Consider the following 26,498-nt stretch of genomic DNA (forward strand, 5'->3'; position numbering starts at 1 on the left):
ACCAACAGTGTGCAATATACTACACTGGAGAAAAGGATCTCAGGTGGCCAGTGCTTTTGGGGGGTGGTGGTTTAAAAAAAGAGGTGCCGGTACTCATATATTAATAAGAGGGTGGGGGGCACAACATGGTTGCTCTGGAAATAAAGAAAGAGGTGCTGGCACTCTGCGTTGGTGAGTACTATGGGGGGGGGGGACGACACCTGCAGGTTGCAGTTGATGGGAAAATCCTCTTCCTTCCTGAGATCCTGGAAAGAAACCATCTAGCACAGATGGACCAATTGTCTGATCCTGCAGGCGAACGGAATGGAGTATTCTTAAAGAAGGATTGGCTAGCTGGCTGGCTGAAAGACAGAGGAAGGAGCTCTCCCTCAGTGTCTGATCTAATTGCCTCATGTCCCACTTGCTCACTGGAAGGACAGATCCTGAAGCTGAGGCTCATGGCCACCTCATGAGAAGAGAAGACTCCCTGGAAAAGACCCTGATGTTGGGAAAGTTTGAGGGCACAAGGAGAAGGGGACAAGAGAGGACGAGATGGTTGGACAGTGTTCTCAAAGCTACCAGCATGAGTTTGACCAAGCTGCGGGAGGCAGTGGAAAACAGGAGTGCCGGGCGTGCTCTGGTCCATGGCGTCAGGAAGAGTCGGACACGACTAAACGACTAAACAACAACAACCCCCTTGTGGACTTCTGCCATCTGGTGGCCACGGCAGGAAACAGGATTCCAGGTGGGCATCTTATGTTCACCATAAACAACATCGCTGCATCTCTTTATTGTTGTTGTCATTAAGACAGAGCAAAGATGTGGTATCAGATAGCATCTACTTTGCGGGCTGAAGGCAGTGAGAAGGGGAGGTTACTTTAGGCCATGTTTTTTGCTCTATTTATGGTTAGTCATCAGTTCTGTTCAAGCAGGAGCCCAGAGCTTTCCTGCCCGTATTCCAAAAAACGTTTCTACTTTGTTACACTGGTTATCAGTGGAATTAGAGGTTCGCTGGGGTTTTTTACTTTCTTGCAAGTGTTTGGGCAAGACTGGTATTATACATCATTGAGAGCCATTTTAAGGTGGAGAGCTGGAAACCCAATCAAATACCATACAGAAATATTGAGACGGACAACTTTTTGGAGTCAGCTACATGTAATTGGAACACCCACTTTCTTGTGAATCAAAATCTGGGGGAGCCAGAAATGTAATTTCCAGTGAAAAATGCATCCTGAGTCATCTGGGAAAAGGTTTGTGTTAGAATTTTAACAGAAGCAGAAAGTACAGAAGAGAACATTTATTCTTGTGTTCTTTTCTATTCATTTCCAACACAATTGAAGGCAAACACATGAGCTAATTAAGCTGAAGTATTGGGATTTATAGCAGCTAGCAAACCAATCCTGTGTCACGGTATATGTCTTTTAGGGATGGGGTAGACATTTGGTTCAGTCCTCATTGAAAGGCAGACCTTCCTAATTCTCATTTACCAAAACAAGGCACAAACCAATGTCCAACTATCCTTCAAGATTTGCACTTCACCAGATTTTACAATGCAGTTTTCCAGCCTAATTATGCGTACAAGATGCACATATTTGGGGAAAGTATGGATAAAAATGTATATGTGTTAGTGAAAATTACTTACAAGAATGCACTCTGTTGGGGGAAATCGCTTGCAAAATTGCACCTATTAGGCAAGATGGCATACAAAAATGTGTATTTTAGGGGAAATTTGCGCTAAAAGGGTGATGAATTTTCATGAAACCTTAAAAAAAAAGAAATTGCAAACTGATGTAGAAATGTGGGCAACAGAATTTAAGACTGGAATAATTAGAAATGGAGAGAAACCAATTTGTCCATCCCTAATCTTTGCAACAGGGCCCAAGTATCACTGCAGTTGTGGCAGGAGTCCCATCTAAGGAGGGCAGAAGAGCCAAGGGCCCCCCAAATGTTCAAGGAGGGGTGATTTGCTGATGTGTCAGGTGAACACCGTGCATATGACACATAGTGTAGCGTGCACGAGTGACTTGAGCACAGCGTCAGCCTGAATGTATCTTGTATCCCAATCAAGCTTTCCATTATTTTCTGTCTTGCGCAGCCCTTTTTCAGGTTGGCCTGCATCTCCACTCCTTTCACTCTTTTGCTTTATGTCATGATAGCCAAAGCTCCTTTTCATTTTCTTCCTTCTGATTTCCCTCCCACCATTTCCTGGACAGTATTCTCTGCCTTACCTGAAAGATCTCCTCTCAAATTCTTTCCAATCTACTTTTCCTTTCTAATCATCTTACTTTCTACAAAAGCCTCAACTTTCCTTTTGGCAAAGACCCATTTAGTCCGGTATTCTTTTTCTCACAGTGGTCAACAGGATGACCATGGGAAGCCTGCAAGCAGGACATGAATGCACCAGTGCTCTCCCAACAACTGGTATTCACAACTTCCCACAGTGGTGGCAGCGCATGGCCATTCTAACTAGTAGCTGCTGAAAGCCCTGTCCTCCCTGAATTTGTCTAATCTTTTAAAGCAATGCAAATTGGCGGCCTTCTCTACACCAGTGTGGTGTAGTGGTTAAGAGCGGTAGTCTTGTAATCTGGGGAACCAGGTTCGCGTCTCCGCTCCTCCACATGCAGCTGCTGGGTGACCTTGGGCCAGTCACACTTCTTTGAAGTCTCTCAGCCCCACTCACCTCACAGAGTGTTTGTTGTGGGGGAGGGAGGGAAAGGAGATTGTTAGCCGCTTTGAGACTCCTGAAGGGGAGTGAAAGGCGGGATATCAAATCCAAACTCTTCTTCTTCTTCTCTTGCGAGAGCCAATTCTGAATTGTTCATGCAGTCCCTTCCTCCTTCTTAGGACAGATGTTCGCAGTCACGCTTTTCTAAGCAGTCTCCTTGATATAAAAGTTACTTTGCATCCATGTATCTGTGCTTAAGTTCACGAACTAACCTAATAAAACTGAAGATATCCTTCAGAAACATCACAGAGGTCACAGGGAGAGCCAGGAGCATTTTATTTCATTGTTATGGAAAACTGAATTCCCCCACTCCACTGGCCTGACTGATGTTCTGTGGTGCGACAAATTGTGTAGCACTATAAAGCGAGGCTCAGATTTCAGTTGCACTCAAGCACATCTGGAGCTGAAGATGCACTAGGTGGAAAAAACTGCCCTGCAATTGCTCCAGTGTGTGGAAGAGATGAAGGGTGAAAGGAAAGCACACATGTCTTCTTTCAAGTGCTGTAGAAATTGCTTGGGAGTCATTTCCCAATTCACTTAATGCTTGTTAATTGCTGTTCACAAAGTCAGATGATTCTTGCTTTAAAGGGAACCACATCAACTACAGTTAGTGCAGGAGAAGGAAGGACAGGATACAAGTGAAATGAAACGGCACAACACACTTCTCAACTCCCCCTGCAAAAAAACAAAACAAAGAACCATCCGAAATGCAGAGAACATGGTCATTCCACTCCCCATTAGAGACATACTTTTGGTATTAAAATTATTTTGCTACCAATTGTGTGCTACCGGGCTAGGTTTGAAGTTCTTGTAGTAGCTTATACTAGCCCTGGTCGTCTCACCTCAAAAAGAATATTGTAGAGTTGGGAAAAGTTCAGAAAAGGTAAGCCAAAATGATAAAAGGGGGTAGAGTTATTCCCCCAAGAGGAAAGGTTATAGTAGATCACTGGTTATTTTAAATAATATTGTATAATCTTCTTCCATCAACTCCATATCAGATTTAAAATAACTGTGACCATGAATGATGACTTTCAGTTGAAACACTAAAAATGCAAATGAGTTCTCTTCAGGAATGTTTATTGAATCAGAAGAAAATCAAAATATACAACTATTTAGAATTCAGGTGCTAGTTTATATTATTAGTCTTATTCTTCCTTTCTTTTACAATAACACACATATCTGAATTTTCCATGAACACTATTAAACTTGCATCTCATATGATCTTTTTGAAGCAGGCAAAATTTTGTTCAGTCTTATAATCTGGTATAGTTTTCATTTAAGGAATTAAGTTTAGTTACAGGCATAAACTAAAAAACGTTTCTGTAAAACTGAAGTGTTTTTCTTTAATGATAAGAAAAAAATTAATAACAAAAGTAAATACATCCTTTGGGTTAGTGATATAAAGGGCTCCATTGTGCTGCATTTTTGTTAATACTTTAATCACTTTCTTTTCAAAAGCTAATTTCCCCCCATTTTATTACATCAAGGAAGAAAATAGATGAGAATGAGTTAGAAGTCCTGTACATTTCAGCCTTTTCAATATTAATAACTTGAAAATCAATTTGAAGCACACTCTTAAAAGTTGAGTTATATGACCTTGGCACTTATAACCACAAACTTTTTTTAAAAAAAAAATCTTGTCAATGTTCAATTTATCAAATGATGATTCTAAAAGCTTTATACTTATTCTTCCACCCTCCACATAATTTTGCCACAAAAACAGAATCCTTCTTATCACCTCCATCTAACTATAATTATTTTAAACAGGACCCTTATTACGCTGTGCAACCCAATGCAATGTTTACTGTTCAATAAATCTTACTTCTGAGTAATTGTATTTTGTTTAGAATTGCAGGCTTAGAATGTTTTCTTACTTTGTTTGTTAGAATAATCATCCCATCTTCCACATTACCCTATGCAGACATAACACTTAACTGTGGTTTACTTTCTTAACCATGCTTAAGCACTGCATCTGATTAATTAGATGATCATTAAGAGTTGCCTGGAAAATAGGGTGGGAAACTATGGACTGAAGTGTTTTTGCAAACCATAGTTTGCATTAGCTGTGGTTATGTACTGCATCTGTAATGACCAAACCACGGTTAAGGCAACAAGTTCTCCCTATATACATTGGACAATTGTTTCAGGCTTCATAAGCCATAGGTTATGAAACTACATATTTATGAAGCTGAGAATGATTAACTGAACTGAACTATTCACTGTTTATAGAGCATAACTAGGAAAACTAGATCTTTTCACTGCAAAGGATAGAACCAGGGTTAGCAACAAATGCTAACCATGCCCATTATATCTGCACCAGGTTACAGAGAGGTGTAAGAAGACTGCCTCCTCTTAAAAGGCTGTCTATCTCACCTGACTGTACATCTACAAAACTCCCAACTGAAACTGATTTTGATTCCTAGAGTAGCCACAGGGAATCGAAAGGAACAACAGCATAGTGAGAGAACTCATACTTTGCAATATTGTAGGTGACAGATTCAATCTCACATATTGGGACAGGAAAGACCTGAGATCTTAGAGGGCTATGACCATTTAGAGGAGGCAATGCTGAATGGTCTCACACAGTATAAGATAACTTCCCCATGTTCAGAGATAGGCAAGTGGGAAGATATGAATCTTCAGGTTGCAGTTTTGCTGGCTAACGCAAACATTGTGCTTTGAACACCATCTCCCTGACCAACTTAGTCTGCACTATTCTCCACACTTATGACAAGGAAGGATTCTACACCACTTGACTGCAACACTGCTGCGTGCTCACTGTTATGCTAATCAGTCCAGATTAAAATGGTATGATGTGCTGTAAAGATTGTTAACAAGTAGACATCTGCACATAGGTACACATAGGTACACATACAAGTAGACCTTATCTGCATATGTACACATGCAGGGAGAGCTTGGAATACAGGCTTGGGATAAGGCACGATTAGGGCTGTGATCAGCCCGCAAACCAGGGAAACACAATCTGCATATTGTGTAAAGAAAAAAGCAATGAAGATACAAATTATGAATATGCTAACTGGGTGCACTAAATTTGGCAGCTCTAATAAACTGCCCAACATGTTTACTGCAGCTGGGGGTAGTAAGAGACTCTCATAATTTTGCTTTCCCCTTGCAGGGGATGTGAAGTGGATCAATATGCTGGGCTCAGCCCTGGACAAAGGCATGCACATTAAGATCTGGTCATCAGAGACGTATGTCTTGGTTCAGTGAGGCTGCCCAGAGACAGAGCATGGGGGGGGGGACCCTGCCATAAGATGGCATGACAGGGCCAGATGTGGGAGCAGAGGTCTCAAGTCGAAACCAAGCATTACTTTAATGCTCTAATTAGCAACCACATCTTGTTTTGAAAAACTCAAGACCAGGCACGTGCTTGCCCCGCCTCCCCAATTTTCATAGGGACTGCAGCATGAAGGAAAGGGAACCTTAACAATTCTCTTCCCAGATGCAACCCTGACAAAAATTGCCCTCCACTAACAGCAATTAGCTTTGACAGAGTGGGAAGAAGACGCTCGCTTTGGTTAATTTTAATCAGCATCGTAGCTGGGGAGGAGGGATAAACCTCCCCTCCCCACATGCCCCTGGTATTCAATTTTAAAATGCACACATACACAGATGTGGTTGATAATAGAGCTATTAAAGTAACATCTGGCTTTGCCCTAAGAATGGTGAGCTTTTATGTCGTGAGGATTTTTATGTTGGTGGCCATAGTCAATATTGCTCTCCCTACCACTTGGACTGACACAACTCTCTTGTCTTTTCCTTTCCCATTAACCTTCCCAGCAGCTGAGCTCTCCTCAACTCTAAGAGTTTCTCCATTGCTTTTCTGTGACCTTTAAGTTAGCCTATTTGAAGAAAACTTGCTGAAGAAATCCAGAATGTACACCAGTCTTTGCTTGAGCCTAGCACAACAACCATATGAAGCAAGGGGGTGGAAGGGAAGAAAAATGAACCAAATCAAGTCTCCTTTTTTACACTGCATGGGTGAGGGGAAATGATAGCGGAGATCCAACGATCTGTCACTTGGTTCGGTGTATTCATTACTTGGGTTTCACAAAAGGCACAATTGATACTGGATCTGTTTGTACTTCGGCATCGGACATCCGTTTGGGGCTCTGTTGACGGGGGAAAAAACAGAGAGAGAGAGATGTAAAGATATTGATGAAGATGCTAAATAGCTGATTATGTTGGAGCGTCACATAGGCGTTTTCCACTTACATTCTTACTAAGCTTGTAGCCCATGTTATACAGACAGTGAAATAGGCTGCGTGTAAATTTTCACTTAAAAACAATTCTGCACAATGCTGAGTAAAACAAAAACAGTATCAAAAGAAAACCTGTCATATGTCCATAACCAGTAAGTTATGGGGAGGAGCCAGGACTTTGAAATAGTACACCTAGACTACTGGAAATCTTATTCAGCACCTCTTGAGTCAGAGACTGTTTGCATGCTTGCAACTTAAGGTTGGTAAGCAAAAGGACTAGAAACTTGGGTTTTTTAAGAAAAGAAAGACGTGGTTATGCACCCAGTGATCCCATTTTGCACTTTCTCTGTGCTTGTGCAGAATCACAGAAAACATACAGTCCTAGCTGTAGCATCTGAAAGCTCATGTCTCAGGAAAGTTTATTTTGCATTTCATGTCATTCATAAGATAACCTTCATGTGGTTTGAATTATTCATGCAGAAAGCCAGTATGTTGTGGGGCCTTATCTGATCTGGTGGGCAAGAAGAGCTTAGACCAGTGTAGAATTGCGAGTTCTAACATATTAAAGGTTTGGCCCCTACGTACATATATTGTTTAAAAAAAAATCACCATTAGCATTCACATGTATAAGGAAGGCTCAAATAAATGGTGTTCTTAGCAGTTGCCCCAAGAAGTTCCAGGCGTCTCTGCTTATGCCTTTAGCTTTCCTTATAGCAAGCAGTTGGAAGAGATGAAGTAAAAGTGCTTTCAGTATATACACGTATGTATTGCTGTTGTTAATTTAGTGCCCCCTGCTAAATGATTAGCAATTGGGGGAAAATAAAGCACAAAGTGTCCTGCCCAAAGGCTCACAATCTAGAAGACATGACACATATATGAACAGGAGATGGGAAAGGGTAAGAAGTGGGATTGATCCAGCAGAAGAAAAGATGTAAAACAGGCAGTCAGGTTCACAGTCCAAGATTCACAGGAAATGTATGATGGCGGCGGCTGTTGAATCAGCCTTTTTACCCCGTGTTTCTCTTTTCAGTACTGGACTAAGTGCCACCCCACTTCTGTTGCCACCGGACAAGGTTACGGGACCACCAGGGGTGGAAGGAGAAAGGAGTAGTAGGGAGAAATTTACCCTACTTGCATTTTAATGCAATTTTAGTGCAAAAATATCTAATTTGTATGTCCCCAAACAATGCATGAACCATAACACAATTACCCATCAAAATCCAGACTTTTCTGAATTTTGCAATTCAGTTCTCCAACCAAAAATTGTTTACAAAAATGTATAAAAAGGGGAATGTGTACTAAAAGGCAGAAACACCATGCAACAATGCATCATAGTAGGAAAATTGGTTGCAAAAATGTGTATATAAGGCAAAATCGCACACGAAAGTGTATAGATCAGGAGAAAACCCAGGTGTTTTTTTTTGCAGAGGACTTAAAAAAGAAAAAGTTGAAAACTGCTATGGAAACATGGAGAACTGAATGTAAGTTTGGAAAAATGAGAAACCAAAATTGAGAGATTTGTCCGTGCCTAAGCAGAAGGTTCCTTGCCCAGCCCCTCTCAAATTTAGCACCGGCCCTGCTCTTTACCAAACGCATTACAACCCCAATTGACAAATTGTGGCATACAAGTGAACTCCTGGGCAGTGGCGTAGCGTGGGTTGTCAGCACCCGGGGCAAGGCAAGTAATTTGTGCCCCCTAACCCGTGGATTTGCGCCCCCTAACCTGTGGATTTGCGCCCCCTAACCCATGCATTTGCCCTAACCCCAGATGTTGCGCCCGGTGCGGCCGGCCCCCCCTGCACCCCCCACGCTACGCCACTGCTCCTGGGAACAGATTCGGAGGTTAAGACCCAACATGCTTATACACAAAAGCTTCCCAGAATGGTGGCTACACCAGGATTGCTAAAGAAAAATGAAAGGTAACGTACAAGGCCCTTAAAAAACCCTCCGAATGACTGTCTCTTCTCTATCCTCTTCACAGTGTTTTCCTTCGCAGCTTCCCCTCCGTTCTGAAGGGAGTCTGTCTCGGCTCTTTGTTGCTCTGTGGAGTCCGGCTGGTCTTTGGCTTCCTGTTTGTTTCCTTGCTGGTTCTCTGTTGAACTCTCTTGGCTCCTCTCAGCCACAGGTTCTCTGTTCTCAGCCTGGGTCAAGGGCCTGTCTTTGAAGTCCAGTGTCTAAAGCAGTTTCAAACAGCAGTTATTTTTTAAAGAAAGAAAGAAAGAAAGAAAGAAAGAAATGCATTTGGCAGGAGGCCCCCCAGTTTATTTAAAATTAAAGCTACCTCGCCTCCAATGCACATGCAACCCAAATGGTGGAAAATCTATTTGCTGCAATCCCATGCACACTTAATGAGGAAATAAGAGCCATGGTAGGGCTTACTTCTCCCTGCACATGCATAGGATCGGGCTGCACATCATAATACCAGTATGTTCAGCCTGCCACCCTCCCCCCCCCCCAAGTTGCCCTTTTTACAGTTGTGGGACTACTCTCGTGGAGGAAAATGCACAAGTGGCTTTCTGCAAGGCATTTCTTTTTACACGTCTCCATGCATAATAAAAAATTGAGGAAAAGCATTTAAGTTAGGGCCATGTCTAGATGGATCTTATTCAGGCATCCCACAAACAGCATTTCCTAACATGTTTTTAGAGAGTGTCCAAAGCACGCCACAAATATAACCTTGGTAGTAGTTACAACAATCCTCTAAAGCAGTCCAGGGTGACTGCCACTCCCATAGTATAGATGGAGTTCTGAGGCTAAGAGGTAGCAGTTTGCTGAAGGCTGCTTAGTGACTTCAAGGCTGCGGCAATATTTGAACCACATGGCAAGACACATGGGCTGTTTAAATCAATGCCGCTCACCCAATTGACTGGAACCAGCTGCAGATGAACGTGGGATTTGCATGGTGTACTGCTTAACACTGCAATAACCGCCACAGTTTCCTAAACCAAAAAGGTATTCCCCTTTTTGTGACAGAGCACTTTCTTTTCGAAACTATGAACCCCAAAATTTAGGATCCCCTCCAAACCTGTGCCAAAGTTATGCAGTTGTTTTGCAGCGAAAACCCTGTGTTTTGCAGCGCCCCACAAACTGAGTAATTGATACATCAAACACAGGGTTTGTACTGGACATGAACTATGAACCCCCAAATTGGGAATCCCCTCCAAACCTGTGCCAAACCTCTGCAGTTGTTTTGCAGCGAAAACCCCACATTTTGCAGCACCCCACAAAATGAGTAATTGATACATCAAAGACAGGGTTTGTACTTTACATGAACTACAAACCCTAAAATTTGGAATCCCTAATGGGACCACTTTATTTGCATGCAGAAGGCCCTAGTTAAATCCCTGGCATCTCCAGGTGAGGCTTGGAGAACCCCTTTCTCAAATCCTGCAGAGCCACTGTCAATCAGTGTAGTCAGTACTGAACTATATAGATTGCTGGCTTGACTTGGTACAATGCAGTTTCTCATGTTGGCAGCTGGGCTGGCTAGATGCAAAGGAGACCTGGGCTCCTGCACCTTTCATAGTTATGCAGAGGAGGAAATGTCAGCAGGTATAATTTTCATAATAATAGGATCTATAATCTGGAGCCTAGGAAGTTACCATCTAAACACAACCCTAGAGACACAATGTTTTCTCATGCATGCATGCAACAACAACACATTACAACAAAGCAGTAACAGTGTTCTCTTCCCAAGCCATGAAGCATGAAACCAAAAGATGGGAGACAGAAACAGAGAAAGATTTGAAAAATCAAGATAACAGATAAATGACACTGGGCTACAGAAGAGAAAGATTGTACAGACAAATTTCCACAGTGTAAAATTACAATACTCCACCAGAAGATTGACAAGCCATGATTTGGTCAAGGTAGTCCAATGCCATAGAAAATTCTGCATGGAATTGCAAATGGAGAAAACATGACCTTCTTACATCCATTCATTTTTAAAATATTATTGTTTTTGTTTCCGAAGTAACAACTATTACAAGACAGTTCACTATAGCAAAGGGAATGAAATAAGAACAGGATATGGACAAAGTTCAAAAAGGTTCACAACAAATTGCTACAGTTTGTTTAAAAGAAAGAGGAAGTGAACAGCAATGTTAGATTACAAAGTGAAACAAAATAATATGCACCCCTTTCCCTGCCATTATTGTGCATCTGGGATGTTATGCCCAAGCTATACATCTGGAAGCCACACACATGCTTTAAAGGTGGCTGAAAGTCACAGGTCATGATATTTTCAGGGTTTATAGGCAACCTGTGGGTTAACATAAAACTCTTAAGTTTTAATTATTATTTAAAAAAAAAACATTCTGAATTTAATTTGCTCGGGCAGCATGCCTTGGTGTATGAAACCTCTGAATCCATACCTCTGGCATAATAACATTTACAGTTTGCAGAATCAGCTTCTGGAGTCTGCATGAAGAAAGTTCCCATGCTGTTTCTTTTCAAACATCCCTACTTTATTGTCTAGGCTAGTGCACAAGCAGTGCCTTGCTCAAGACTCAAACCACAATTAAGAGATGTAGGTGTGGGCTGCTTGATTGCAGAGACCCTCACTCATAGTTGCCAACTCCCTGGGACCCTGGGAGCACCCACAAAATTCCCCATGAAGGGGCCGGGCACCTACAAATTTTGGTGCCATGGTCATGCACACTGCGTGGCACCAGTGGCCCCAGGCAACCATGGTTGTGGGGCCATACTGGCACTCCTGCCCTCACTGTAACTCTTCCCTTCTTCTCCCTGTAGCTCTTCAGTTTCTCCCAATACCTACAGTTTTTATCAGCCACACCGTTAACCAATGTGATAACACAAGCCCAGTATTTGAAACAAAGGTTAGCTTAGGTGCATCATTGTCCACCATGGTTACAACAAACCATGACTAAAGGCTAGGGATGGCTGACTGAACCATGGCTTAATGCAAACAAGCAAACTATGAGCAGTAAGCCGTGGAACAAACTTTGGCTTCAGTTCCTGGTTTGTCTGCTAGTTAAACAATGAGCCTGGGTTAGGATGTAACACTAAGCCAAACCATGGCTTGGCTCTCTGCAGCAGGGCAGCAGCAGGACCAGAAAAGAAGCAAAGCAGTTCTCTCCAGGAACCCACATGCCTGCTCATTCGCACTAAGCCATGATCTGGTTTAGTGTCCCATGCAGACTGGGCCATTGTGTCTACACAAACTATTCATGGCTGGCTTGAATTAAAAGCTGAGGGACTGACATAAGGGAAAGGTGGGTTGGGGAAGCACTAAAGGAAGTACGTGACCCTCTAGAAATTGCTAAGGATGTACAGTTATGAGGAAAGAATTGGTCCCCCCCACCCCGTTTCCACCTGCCGTGAAACTGTTAAGAACACAGGAGCTCTGCGTTTTTTACAATGCAGCCCCACTGCAACCACCCTGTGATTTCTAAGATCATCCCATTCCTTCTCTTCACAAGTTTCAGCTGACTGTGAAGAACAAATGGTGGTGTCAAGAAAAGGTTACCCTTGAGCTAAGTGGAAAGAGCATGTTCAGGATATCATCTTATCTTTGAATCAGGCAGAATATCAGCATGTTTCAAAGCAGCAAATTTGGCACATTTTAATGTTGAAGGAAAGAACACAGGGAAATAGAAAAAAGGAAAGCTGTAAATAATGAACTGTATCACTCCCCTTCCTAACAGCTGATCCAGACCCAACAATCTGTCTCAGCTTGTAGGCAGCTAGCATTTCTTGAGAAAGGAAAACCAGATTAACGGGATCATAGTTTTCCTGACGAATTCTACTCACGTCTGCCCCAGAGATTTTAATTGACTCGAGACCTGAATCAATCAAACTCTTCAACCTTTGGTGGACTGCATTTCGGTAAAGATCAGGAAAGGGATAGCAGAGCGTCCAAGGAGGGGATGCCCCCATCAGAGGACAAATGGGCCCTTGCACTGGCAGTGCTCCAGAGTGGTGCAGCAAACAGTCTGCTTCTGCACGTTTTTTGCTGTGCGGTGACCTCTCCCCTCTTCTTCCAGGGCTCTATACTGTTGCCACCACCATGAAGTTAAACGGAGCTGATTGGGAACTGTTCCCTTAGCAACGGTGAAGTGTTGTAGGCACATTGCATATGTACAGTGTTATAACGTAAGGCCTCAAGGCTTACTGAAAGGGACGGTCGGCTAGAAGAAGAAGAAGAAGAGTTTGGATTTGATATCCCGCCTTTCACTCCCCTTCAGGAGTCTCAAAGCGGCTAACATTCTCCTTTCCCTTCCTCCCCCACAACAAACACTCTGTGAGGTGAGTGGGGCTGAGATACTTCAGAGAAGTGTGACTGGCCCAAGGTCACCCAGCAGCTGCATGTGGAGGAGCGGAGACGCGAACCCGGTTCCCCAGATTACATGACTACCGCTCTTAACCACTACACCACACTGGCTAAATGAATTGATAACAACCAGTGCAATGCCCAACACCAAACATCGTAAAGAAAAGTAAGTGTCCCCTATTTACCCAGTGCAAACTGAGAAGGGATGTTTATTTGTTACACTTATTGCTGACTTTTCCTGCAAAGAGCTCACAGTGGCTTATATATGGTTCATGGGCAGTCAGTCCTTCATCCAGAGAGCTTACACACCCCACACACTGGGTGCATCTTCCAATTTCATGTTGCCCCTGGAGGGGTTGCAATGGGCCAGTGGGACCCCTGAGCCCCCAAAAGATAAGCTTCGGCTAGCTCACAGGCTTCAGCAATAGGCCTGTGTTTTGTGGTTCACAATGGACAGCAAGGAGTTTCCAGATTTCACAAATGAAAGCAATCAGTCCGCTGCCTGTACTGTCCACATCAGGTACTAAATCTCAAATCAATTGATCCAGTATATGAAGACTGCAGTACAGCCATTTCTACTTCATTATGTATTAATGGTGGCAAAGGTTTTAACAGCACATAACTGGGAAAAAGAAGCAAAGGTACTTATAATCACTGGTTGCAAGATAAAGAGCTAACCTTTAATTAAGTACAGTAAATTAATATACTAGTTGGAAGTTCACTTTTGCAATGGAACATGAGTTCCACTTGCAAGATAGGACCTTCCTCTTCTCTTCCTGTGACACCCTCCACCCCAAATCTGCTCTGGAAAGTCCCCCAACCCTCTGGAACAGTTATTGAGGGTGATCAGGGACTGAAAGGAGAAGAGGGAGAAGTTCTGAAGTTCTGTGTGAGCAGAACAGCGGTGTTGGATACACTCGCATTAACTTTAAATGTATTATTTCACTAGTGTAGAAGAAATAGCAAACTAAGTTAATATGAAGTGAATGGAGTTGATACAGTATTAAGAACTTTACACAGATGCCAGACTGACATGCACTACACATAAAAATAAGAACACAGGGAGGGTTTTAAGACAAACTTGAGAACAAACATACAGATAAGACGGAATTGTCTTTATTTATCTTTACGTTGAATTTTTGTAAAGATCTGATAGCTTAAAATGATGTTAGAGGTTCTTTAGAATCATAGAATCATAGAGTTGGAATAGACCACAAGGGCCATCGAGTCCAACCCCCTGCCAAGCAGGAAACAAAATGTATAAAATTTTGAAATGTATAAAATCCATACACCTATGAACTATTGGATATATGCTTGCAGTGCTTTTCATAAATCTGGTCATTTAAAAACCCAAACAATTTATTAATTTTAGTTTTGATTGCAATTATGGATACAGAGATTTGTTTCCAAAGGCGATAGTGACAGTTTTTAAACCCAACAGTCCCAAATTCAGCTGCAAAAAATGAAGGAAGTAAAGCATGGAACACAATTGGTCAGAGGCTGAACAAAACATGCTCAATGGACAGATGAGTTTTGCTGTCATGAAAGAAGAACAGCAAAGTAAGACTCCGGAAGTAGATACCAGCTGAACCCATCACCAAGAGAAAATCGAATCCATACACTTACTTGGGCATCAGGGGCTTGCCCATTTACCTCTTCTGGAGCAACTACTACTGCGTCACCTCTGACTGGCTAGAATAACAAAGGGTTAGATGCATTTCTTCTTGCCATGTTTCTGTAGTGCTGGGGTTACAGAGGACTTTAACAGGCAATGCTAGCTAGATTCCTTAGCCCCTAACCTTGTTTTTACACTTGTGAACTTTTTTCAAATGAATCCAATCCAGATAATGCATACCTCCCTCTTTCCAATCTACGGAGCCCCTTAAATACGGTATGTCAATTTAGGGCAAATGTGGAGACTTCTCATTTCCTCGGGTGTTCTTTATAGGCTTGCTGCAATTTTGAAGGCAGGCAACAACTTTGGGCAGGTGCTGTTAGAGTTCACTGGTGGGTGCTGTTTGACTGAGTGTGTGGGGTGAAAAATCAACAAACATTTAGAAGAGGGAATGGCCTTAAGGTTCTCCAGAAATCAAGGTAAATGGGGATTAAATGGGAGAAAATTGTACATTGGCATTTTGATGCTTGCAGTGTCAAGAAACTTGCATGTATGAAGAGTTTTGATTCCACAACACACACCTGTCTGGAACTTCTAAGTGCCCATTATCAGTTGTATGACTTATGGAGGTGGTGAATTTATAGGTCTGGCTGTTTCTAATATGGTCCCTGTTGCAGGGGGTGGGAGTAAGGAAGGGAGGTGAGATGGTGAGATCATGAGAGGAGTTGCTCCACCATAGGCCACCAACAAATGTTGCGGTACTCTAACTACTCTGTTTGGCTATTTCAAATACTTTACAAATTAATCCCTTCTAGGTCATACTTTATACCTCCTCCCATACAGATTCAAAAATACCCTTCTTACCAATTTAAATAATTTCCTCAGATCCTTAGTTTTGCTGGGCTTCTCTTCTCCTTTGGACTTTACTTCCGCTGCTCCCTGACTTCTGCTTTCGACTTTAGCTGGGGCTTGGGGAGATGCTTCGATCCTCTCCGTGTTTATCACCTCGATGTCATCTGTTGGAGTCTGCAGGTTATTTGTAACAAATGTTAAGGGACAGTGGAATGCATTTAGATAAATTAAGATGGACTACTTTAGAAATTCAGAATCACTTACGGGAATAAGAGCCATCATCTCAGAAGGATGAACATTTATTTCAAACTTAAAGAGACCGATTTTATAGGAAACAGGTTGGATTTTTGCACCCTGGATGCCACTCCCACCTTCTGTGAAACACAACTGGATTTTAGAGTTTCCTTGGAGAAAATCCTTTCTAGTAACTTCCTGAGTATATTTAGCTGCTTATAAAAGCTAACAAATTGCTTCAATGATGTAAACTACTTTGAGATCTGTTGATAGTCCACAAATGACTTAAACAAACAGACCATCAGATCCCTTCCCAAAGAAAATTAGCATGCCAGGTGGAAAATTAGGTTAGAACCTTTTCCCCTGGCATGCTACATTTCTACATGCATGGCATTTATTTTTATGTGAGGGAAACTTCAGACATGCCATCCCGCCTACCTGCAGCATGAACTGGTATAGTATAGCAAGAGTACAAGTGATTTCATTGTATGTATGGATAAAGCTCACATTCACATGCCCATGGTATCTGTAAATATCACTGCTCAGTCCACTTTTGGCATGGCAATGGTGGAATTTCTGCAACACTGTGGTTAACAAAGTGCCAAGGAGGTAGGCTATGAAATCCCTATTGCCTGTTTAGATGTTGGGGAGGAACTGAATGTTAGGCAGCAGAGAGTTGCTGCTGAAAGGTGGCAGTCTGTGATCCAGTCTGTTTCTCCTTGGTAGCGTGAAGTGAAATTTCCCACGGTATTGACCAACATAATGTGCTACCCTGCTGCTGACCAGGGGGCAGTCAGTTATGTGGAGCAGAGTTGGAGAAACCCATAAAGCTGTGTTGTCAAGCATGTGGGCAAGATTAGCAAAATAGTCACAAGGAAAAAGGAGAAAACTGAACACAGAGCTGCTTTTTCTTGCCAGCAACCCATTGTTTGCATCACAATGTGCAGTTTCACGCTTAAATTCAAGAGTGAAGTAACTATTAGCTACTTAGCCTGTGGTGTTATTAACAGTAGTAATAGAAATTGCATCAGTTGAGGACCCCTCCAGAAAATTTGTGGGTGTTCATTAGTGGTAGATTTATACCAGACAGTCCGCTTTATTAGTTGTTGGGAGATGCCGCTGAAATGTTGGGAAGGAGTCTGAAGGGGCACTCTTGTGCTATGGCACAGCAAATTATGACCAGTGAACATTTGTGGTATGGAATGTTACAGGGTATCAGGAGGAAGTTGGGGAGATGCAGTGTTTGGAAATGCATCAGTATGTTTTCCCCACTGAAAGCAGGATTGCAAATAATCGCCCCGATACCACCATCAGCACAAACAATCATGAATTCACATAAAATGGATGTCTGGAGGGGTTCTGAGTTTACTGACAAGACAGTTAGAACAAATAATAAACCAGGAATCAACAAAATACACAACCTTAAAAAGAACCAGCACCATTATTAGTGGCTGTGATATGGTCACCATGTCATCTTCAACTTTTATTTTACTCTTAGTATAAAATGTAATGCAGCATTGCTATATTGCAACAAAAGATGACCCAACAGAAAGACAGAATACCTTAAATCACAGCTATGAAATAAAATACAGTATGGACATTAAAATCCAATGGCACCGTTCAAAGAAAGCCTTTTAAGCACTCCAAAACAACAAATATTGGTGTGGTGCTTGTCAAACTGCATCCCCATTGATGCAAATTTTATTAGCATATGGCATTAGCTGTTGCACTGATGCCATTGGCAGTTATATTTGGTCTTCCAGCTCACCAGATGTAACCAGTTATCTAGCTATAGGAGTTTGTTCTCTTCCCAAAGCAGAATACATTCTCAATAAGGCAGAGCAGAAGCAATCTCCTGGGACTTGGTTTTTTTTAAAAACAGTATAGTGTGGGATCATATTTCAGCCAGTGCTGCTACAGCTGTAGCCCAAATGCGTTCTGTCTCTCATGCTATGTTGATGCAGTGGGTTTAGTTTCACTAGTGATAACAGTTGTATCCTGGGAGGAAATTCCAGGCACGTCTGGGTTCAAGGAAAATATCCAGTCACCCAGGAAGCCTAAATGACTGGCTATTTTATGGCTTACCAAAAACATAATGTTTTATTGATGGTACCCCTGCTACTGATTTGGCTCTCATTTGCTGATGACAGTTACTTTTGTTGATAGGGATACCTCAGCTGATGTGTTAATAGAGGTATGTTTGAAGCAATTGCCTGTAATTAAATCTAGCACAAATAAAAGCGACGTTTGATGTTTCAAGTTGCTATTATATTGCAGGTTGCTTTGAGCTTTTGAGAAATGGACATGCATATAAGACAAATGAGCGGTTATTTTCTTTAGCTGTGCTGCCCAATGAGCAATTTTTGGATTTTTGAAGTCATTGACATGTACAAGTAAATAAATAAAGACTCTCCCATGGAAAACCTGCATTTAATCTGGCTTTGCTGTGGCATCATCCATTCTAAGAAGCCTTTCAACGCTGGGTCAACCCAGGACCTATCGTGAGGTATATGAAAAAAACTCCTATAAATAAATCTAGCCAGAAAGGAAAATGGCTATCCAGAAAATCCACACGTACCTTTTTTCGAAAGAATTTACTTAGGGGTGTAGGAGTAGAAGAAGATCTCTCCTTTGTTATTATTATTTCTTTTGGAGTTTCGTTGGTGACAATCACTGTCGCTGTGGCTGGTTGTGGTGCAGGAGCGTCAGGAGCCCTTGTGTTCTGCTTTGCGGCTGGACTCTCCTGTGGTGGAGCGACGTTTGCTTCTGATGCCACGGTAGCAGTGATTACAGGCTGCTCAGCAATCTGGAAACATACACAAGAATTTGTAAATAGACAAAGGGCCATTTAAAGATTTGCAGAATGGGGCGGTGTTGGCCCACGACAGACATTAAGCTGAAGCTCAACACACATTTAAAGCACACGGCTTCCTCCAAAGAACCGTGGGAACAGTAGTTTCTTAACGGTGCTGGGAACTGTAGTTCTGTGAGGGAGAAACTGCAGTTCTCAGGATTCTTGGACGGGGAGAGTAATGTGTGCTGAATGTGTTTTCACAAAGTGGGGGGAATAATAAGGATGGGGGAAAGAGACAAGATAACATGACACAACAATAGCTTATGAAAGAGCATCCATTCCTACATTTTTATGCATACCCTGTGCATTATGGCAGCCTTCCCCAATTTAGTGCCCTCTAAAAGCTATGGTTTTCCCAGTAGTGATGTATGGAAGTGAAAGCTGGACCATAAAGAAGGCTGATCGCCGAAGAATTGATGCTTTTGAATTATGGTGCTGGAGGAGACTCTTGAGAGTCCCATGGACTGCAAGAAGATCAAACGTATCCATTCTTAAGGAAATCAGCCCTGAGTGCTCACTGGAAGGACAGATCCTGAAGCTGAGGCTCCAATACTTTGGCCACCTCATGAGAAGAGAAGACTCCCTGGAAAAGACCCTGATGTTGGGAAAGATGGAGGGCACAAGGAGAAGGGGACGAGAGAGGACGAGATGGTTGGACAGTGTTCTCGAAGCTACGAGCATGAGTTTGACCAAACTGCGGGAGGCAGTGGAAGACAGGAGTGCCTGGCGTGCTCTGGTCCATGGGGTCATGAAGAGTCGGACACGACTAAACGACTAAACAACAAAGATGTTTTGGATTACAATTCCCAGCATGGCAGCACTGGCTGATACTGCTGAGAGCTGTAGTACAAAACATCTGGAGAGTACCAGTTGTGGAAGGCTGGGTTATAGCATGGGCGAAGAGGAAATGACTTTTGTAGGAAATGACTGTTAAAGTCACATTTTAGGCACATGATGGCTCTCTATACATTTGGACACTTAAGATATTGTAAACAAATTCTACATGGTGGATCCTGAGATCAAAGAGCACGTTTTTGTCTATTTTGATACAACTGGATGCCATTTTGAATCAAGAGCTGTTCTGCACTGATTTTAACCACTAGTTTCAAAATGGCACTGATATTTTTTTTTGAATTCCTGAGCAATGCCAGGTACGAGGCTGTTAGCTCTCTATTAATCTGAAACTTGTAGAAATGTTCTTTGCAACTGGAAACTCATGAATGCTTTTCAACAATGTTACTCACTTTGGTATTTGCTGCCTGCTGGGCATCTTTCTTTGCCTAAAAGAAGAGGAAATACACAACACAAGTCACTTGGGGCTATGTCAGATTAAAACTGCAGAGTGGAAGGAAAGGAGGACCTTTTTCTGCCTCCCCACTTCCAGCTACTCTCTGAAGACTGAAGAAGAGACCCTTTTAAGAATATTAGGGGGGTGGGCAGGGGAAGGACTAGACCATGTGAAAAATGAACATCATATTTTAACTGCAGTTCTTTCATTTTCAGCTTTGTATTCTTGTTATTAAAAAGTGTGCCTAGATATTTTGTTGTTGTTCAAAGTGACAGTCATTGCAACTGTTCCTGTTCCACCATAAATTCCTTGTGAAAGTGACCATTTTTGAAAACATAGTATGCATTCATAACTTCCATTGTAAATTTCTCATACAGTGGTACCTCGAGTTACATACGCTTCAGGTTACAGACTTGGCTAAGCCAGAAATAATACCTCGGGTTAAGAACTTTGATTCAGGATGAGAACAGAAATCGTGCTCCGATGGCACGGCAGCAGCAGGAGGCCCCATTAGCTAAAGTGGTGCTTCAGGTTAAGAACAGTTTCAGGTTAAGAACAGACCTCTGGAACGAATTAAGTACTTAACCCGAGGTACCACTGTATACAATAATGACCTCCTCATGTAATCCCAATGCACCAATGAACCTGTATCCAGCTATTAGTATTTATGTTATTTCGGTTGTTTTTTTTAGAAAACATACTTTTGGTTGAAATTAGTATTAACATTAAGACCTGAAAAACAATGTTTCCCTGGTTCAGAAGGTGACCATGGTTTTGAGGAAGAATGTGCTGGCTTCAGAAGATATGAGGTACGGGGACAACAGGAAGCAAGACTGGCAGCTCCTGTTCACTGTGCCACTTTATAAATTTCAGCGTGAAGTTTGCACATCTCCCTCTGGGACAAGACGCACGTCTTGCTGAAGTGTGAGCGTGCATCTATCAATGCATATATTTAATTAGCAAAACGTACTATGAAGCAGCCTTTCCCCAGCTTGATCCTCGTGTCTACTCAGACATACTTACCCCTGAACTACCTGATATTTATTTCTTTTTAAGCACGGTTAGGGCTGGAGCCTCAAAACTTTTCTCTTGACCCTAAATAGGATCTTGTAGTTACAACTTCTATAGCTCATCCCTCTTCAGGTGAATGTGTGGATCTTTCCTTTTCAAATACAGCAACCGATACGATACTTTCGTTTCAGAGCAGCCTAAGTGCCTTTCCTAGTACCATTCTATTCCAAATCAATGCACTTATTATGTAATCCCCTCTACTCCCAAAAATTCCATGTGGGTGTCTGAGTGGAATTTCTGCACTCAGAAATTAACTTCATTTTCCATCCACAGCTCAAGGGTCTTTGTCTATATGCATTCCTCAGGATAGAATGCTCCCATTCTTTTCCTCCAAACAAAAATATTGATACTTAATATTGAATAATAATACGTTGACGTGGTTTTGGCTACGATTCTGTACTAATACAAATCCTACGATTCTTCAAAATTAGCCATGCATTCATTCTGGGTCTTTACTGCTGAATTGTGGCTACTGCTTTGCTTTACAAGTGTGAGGGAGTTGCAGGGAACCAGCTGTCTACAGTTATCTGAAGAGTTATCCTAAAGGAGCAAGATTGTAGCTTGAGGGTACTCTTGGATCCGCCATTGTCACTGGAGGCGCAAGTGGCCGCTATGGTGTGGAATGCTTCTTACGAGTGGAGAGCACATTCAAATCTCCCCCTTTCACTGATGGGAGTTATATAGAATTCTGTTATTCTATATTTCAGTTTTACAGTTTTACAGTGCTGGTTCAGTAGCTTTCTGGAGCTTCAAGACTGCTAGAAAGAGACACCACAAATAGCCAGTGGCGTAGCGTGGGGGGTGCAGGGGGGGCCGGCCGCACCGGGCGCAACATCTGGGGTTAGGGCAAATCCACAGGTTAGGGAGCGCAAATCCACGGGTTAGGGGGCGCAAATCCATGGGTTAGGGGGCGCAAATTACTTGCCTTGCCCCGGGTGCTGACAACCCACGCTACGCCACTGCAAATAGCACAACCACTGTGCCACCTACCTGTTGTAGGATCGTTAACATAATGACACGTGAACTTCTCTGAACGCTTTACATGCAGGTAGGTGTAATTTTAACAGTCTCTTTTTGACTTCATTGTTTGTCAGATCGAACCTCAGGTTAAAGGCAGCCAGGGCATTGTTAGTGAGAGGGAGTTATTAACACAACTTGGGAAATGGTCATTATGAATTGGTTAGAGGGTTTTCCTTCCTGAACCCTGAATTCACAGATGTTGCTTAAGGGGTAGATTTCCATACTCTAAAACGCTCAAGACGTCTTCTTTCTCCCTCCCCACTAAGCCGGATTTTGCCCTTCAGGGAGTCTGATCCTTGCAGTTTTTCATTCTGCGTCAACAAAGCGAAGACTCATCTGCTGCCATTCAGGGTTCCATTTTTGTTAGTCTCCAATACCAACCTTATGCCTAAACAGTTTGCTAAATGTACTGTGTCCTAATCTGGGGCTGTCTGGCTTCTTTTTCTTGGTGCCTTTCACATGGGAATCAGCCGCCGTCTTCTCAGAAAGCTGCCCGCCAAGGCCTGTTTGAGATCCCTTTTGGGCGACATCATTCAAGGCTGAGTCTCCACTGCAGGCTCTGTTGTCCTTTCGCTCACAACATTTATTTACTTAGCAAGATATATATACCGCTTAATTAAAGAAATCTCTCTATGGCAGAGGTTTGCAGAACAGCGTAAAATACTCATTTTAAAAAGCCTTTAAAAAGGGCAGGTGACAACAGTATAAAATATGGATAAAAATCAGCAGCTCTCTTTTTTTAAAAAACCCAAATATACATAATACAATCACACATCCTGTTAAAAAGGTAAAGGGACCCCTGACCATTAGGTCCAGTTGTGGCCAACTCTGGGGTTGCAGCGCTCATCTCACTTTATTGGCCAAGGGAGCCGGCGTACAGCTTCCAGGTCATGTGGCCAGCATAAATAAGCCACTTCTGGTGAACCAGAGCAACGCATGGAAACGCCGTTTACCTTCCCGCTGGAGCGGTACCTATTTATCTACTTGCACTTTGATGTGCTGTCGAACTGCTAGGTTGGCAGGAGCAGGGACTGAGCAACGGGAGCTCACACTAATGAAAAAAGCTTTTTAGCAGTGTTGAGTACAACCTAGCCAAATATTAACAGGCAGGGAGTTCAAGAAAATAGGTTCTGCACACTCAAAAATCAATTGCTTACAAGTGCAGAACAAATCTTTTGTGACACTTGTAAATGTGCCTATGCATGAGAAGAATTATATGCACTAGAATGTCATAAAATAGTACCCATATCTACACATCTCTCCAGTGAAGAGGACTCTGCGTTTCACTTATTTAAGAACTATCTCACTGTCTCTCCCCCAAAACATTCTTGAGGCTGGGCTGGGAGCCTCTATTACAGCCCCCTCCCTGTCACCCCCCTTAGCAGCCCTGCTCTTGAGCGCTTTTGCCTGACTGGAATGTGTCCTTGAACTGTGATAGTGTTTCTTGTTTGCCTGGGTGGAAAACAGAGAGAGATGAATTTCTGAAGAAACGTCTGGCTTTGGTGTGGCTGGAATGCAGCCCACTGAATAAGGTCAAGAGTTACATCTATTGGCCTACTTTTTTATTATTTCATTACATTGGGCCCCACATACAAGTGTCATGTGTTTCCCAGAAGGCTGCCCATGAAGGAATGTGGCCTTTAGGATTAAAAATGTCCCCTACCCTTGTGTTAAGTTAAATCATACAGCAGGAGAAAAATCACTATTATATGCAGTACTGCATAAGCACACCATTCTGTGCGCTAGTCAAACCTTCAGCCTTCATGGAACCCTTTCAAATATTGATTCATCTGCTGAGAAACACCTACATCTTTGGGGTGTCGCAGAACATTTGGCAAAGGCATAAAAGGTACATGCTGAGCTTTGCAGCAGTCCTGGATGAACGCAACTTAGAATACGTGTTTTGAATGATGTGTGCTGCACTCCTGAGCATAGCTGTCAATGTTTCCCTTTTCTTGTGAGGAAACCTATTCGTAATAAGGGAATTTCCCTTAAAAAAAGGGGAAACATTGACAGCTATGTTCCTGAGCCACTACTTCTCATCATGCAGGGTCAAGAAGGTGGCAGACACACAAAGATGCTTCCTTTTCCTACATAAGGTCCCAAGTCCTGCAGCCCCAAAACAACTGAGAACTTGCCACCGGTATCATGACGCTCCTCAAGAATGGCTGCTCGGAAGCAATATACTATAATTGGGAGTCTCCTGCTGCTTATGCAAACTGGTCCTTCTGCCAAGGATAGTCATATGCTATAGGGAGCTTTCTGATTTTTCTTTAGTCTGTTTAACTTCCTGCTTAGGAAGTCTAGAAGACAGATGTCTTGTGGGCCACTGTACTCTCCAGAAAATGATCTAGGGGCCAAGAACAGCCAGCTTCCTAATAAAGTTGGTGCCACCTAGTGGTAAAGACCTCCCAGTTATTAAGCATGTGCTCAGGCACAACATTATACATAAAAAGGTAAATTGATATATTGCAAAAATGCACCATTATATGCAGAATTTAGTTTTCTGCCGTCAATGAACGCTTTCAAAACCAATTGCACAAATGTGTCAAATTGCCAAAGAAATATTTAATATCAGTGTCTGGGTTCTTAATAGGCTGGGGCTCCAGCTTGGTAAGAGAAGTGCTGAAACAGGCGAACAACAAACTACCGTATTTTTTGCTCTATAAGACTCACTTTTTCCCTCCTAAAAGGTAAGGGGAAATGTGTGTGCATCTTATGGAGCAAATGCAGGCTGCGCAGCTATCCCAGAAGCCAGAACAGCAAGAGGGATTGCTGCTTTCACTGCGCAGCGATCCCTCTTGCTGTTCTGGCTTCTGAGATTCAGAATATTTTTTTCCTTGTTTTCCTCCTCCAAAAACTAGGCGCGTCTTGTGGTCTGATGCATCTTATAGAGCGAAAAATACAGTAGTTCTAAGGGCCATTTCATACACTGAACAGAAAAAAGCAACTCCCCAGACACACACCCCTCTGCAACAGGGAGTTGCAGCACAGCTTAGTTTTCTCACGCATGCACCTATATGAAACAGGTACTCTCAAATATATTTTTGCCAATTTACATTATTGGCATGCACCTAAATACCCTCTGCCTAGGTATAGTCCTTAAAATGTAGCAACCCCACTCAGCTAGGAATCTGGTTAACCTTGGGCTAGTCACTGTATCTCAGTGTGAGCTACATGACAAGGTTGTTGTAGAGATAAAACATGGCAGTGATTTGGTATGCTACCCAGAGTACCTTGAAATAAAGGTGGCATGGAAAGCAATAAGTCAGATAAATAAATTGCAGTAACCAATAACACAGGTCTTTAATATTGCCTGACATCAAATCGAACGCAATTATTTGCAATGTAGGTTGGGTTTTGCATGCATGTGTGAACCAGTCCCAAAGTACACATTAAGCCAGTTTAGAAAAATATCCCAAGAAAAGGGAGGTGGGGTCTATATTGAACTTATATTGCCAGGATCCAATCACTCACCTTGTCCTCAGTGTCACCCTTGGAATCTGCTTTGCTTGGAGATACCTTTCAATTCAAGAAAAGAAAACAATCCATGAAATGTGCAATATTCAAAACCAGACTAAACTCTTGATATGAATTGAACAAGACTTTAGCTGGAAGAGAAACATAAAGTGTGCAAATTTTAAATTGGGATAGCTCAGCACATGAGATTCCTAATCTCAGGGTCATGAGGTTGAGCCTCATGCTAGGAGAAAGATTCCTGCATTGCTGGGGGTTGGGCTGTATGACCCTGGTGGTTCCTTCTAATTCTATGGAGGAGGATTGGACAAAGGCCAATGGTGTTCAAATGCAGAGACAGACTCGTGTTAAGCACTGGAAAGAACAGCCTAATTGTAAAAGTAATTCAAAGCTAGAACAAGCTACCTTGGGAGATTATGAAGTATTCTTCAAAGGCAAATTAAATGGGCATCTGTCAGCATGAAGACAAGATTGTAGAGCACTCTCCCCCCATAGAAAGCTGAAAGGGGTAAGATGGAACCATAGCGTCAGGGAACTGCCATCAGCTCAGAGGCGTGAGGTGGAAGGGCAGTTGTGCTATAGGGAACCTCCGAAAATCTTGTGAAGCAGTTCCTCCTCTGGCGAGGAGGAAAGCCCCACCTCCAGTGGAGAGGAGGTGGTGGGACCAGGGGATGCTAGGGAGAGCCTGAACACCGAGCCTGAGCAAACCGGAGAGGAGGGAAGTACTCCTTTGCCAGCACCCATTCTGTGCAGTAGGTTTCGGCGCAGGGAGGGGAGGAGAAGGTTGGGGGTCACACAACTGTTATGCTGGGGGAGGTACAAGGACCGACCACTCCCAGATTCTGCTAGCGATTGAGCCAGACATGAA

At 42.6% G+C, this 26,498-nt stretch overlaps 1 protein-coding gene across 4 annotated transcripts in view; it reads right to left on the bottom strand.

Moving 5' to 3' along the window:
• Positions 1 to 3,764: 3,764 nt before the first annotated feature.
• BCAS1 (brain enriched myelin associated protein 1) overlaps positions 3,765 to 26,498 on the bottom strand; it is a 53,806-nt gene continuing 31,072 nt past the window's right edge. The window contains exons 6-13 of one of the 4 annotated variants that reach the window (XM_028735234.2): positions 25,631 to 25,675; positions 22,535 to 22,669; positions 20,019 to 20,054; positions 18,499 to 18,726; positions 15,699 to 15,860; positions 14,846 to 14,911; positions 8,856 to 9,101; positions 3,765 to 6,837 (exon numbers count right to left, since the gene is read on the bottom strand). In XM_028735234.2, the coding sequence (XP_028591067.2) occupies positions 6,763 to 6,837; positions 8,856 to 9,101; positions 14,846 to 14,911; positions 15,699 to 15,860; positions 18,499 to 18,726; positions 20,019 to 20,054; positions 22,535 to 22,669; positions 25,631 to 25,675 (993 nt within the window). In that variant the 3' untranslated portion in view covers positions 3,765 to 6,762. The remainder of the gene's footprint in view (positions 6,838 to 8,855; positions 9,102 to 14,845; positions 14,912 to 15,698; positions 15,861 to 18,498; positions 18,727 to 20,018; positions 20,055 to 22,534; positions 22,670 to 25,630; positions 25,676 to 26,498) is intronic. The other 3 variants (XM_077929298.1, XM_028735235.2, XM_028735236.2) reach the window with 3 other exon arrangements.

This window comes from Podarcis muralis, chromosome 5, assembly GCF_964188315.1.
Source record: "Podarcis muralis chromosome 5, rPodMur119.hap1.1, whole genome shotgun sequence".
Taxonomy (NCBI): Eukaryota; Metazoa; Chordata; class Lepidosauria; order Squamata; family Lacertidae; genus Podarcis; species Podarcis muralis.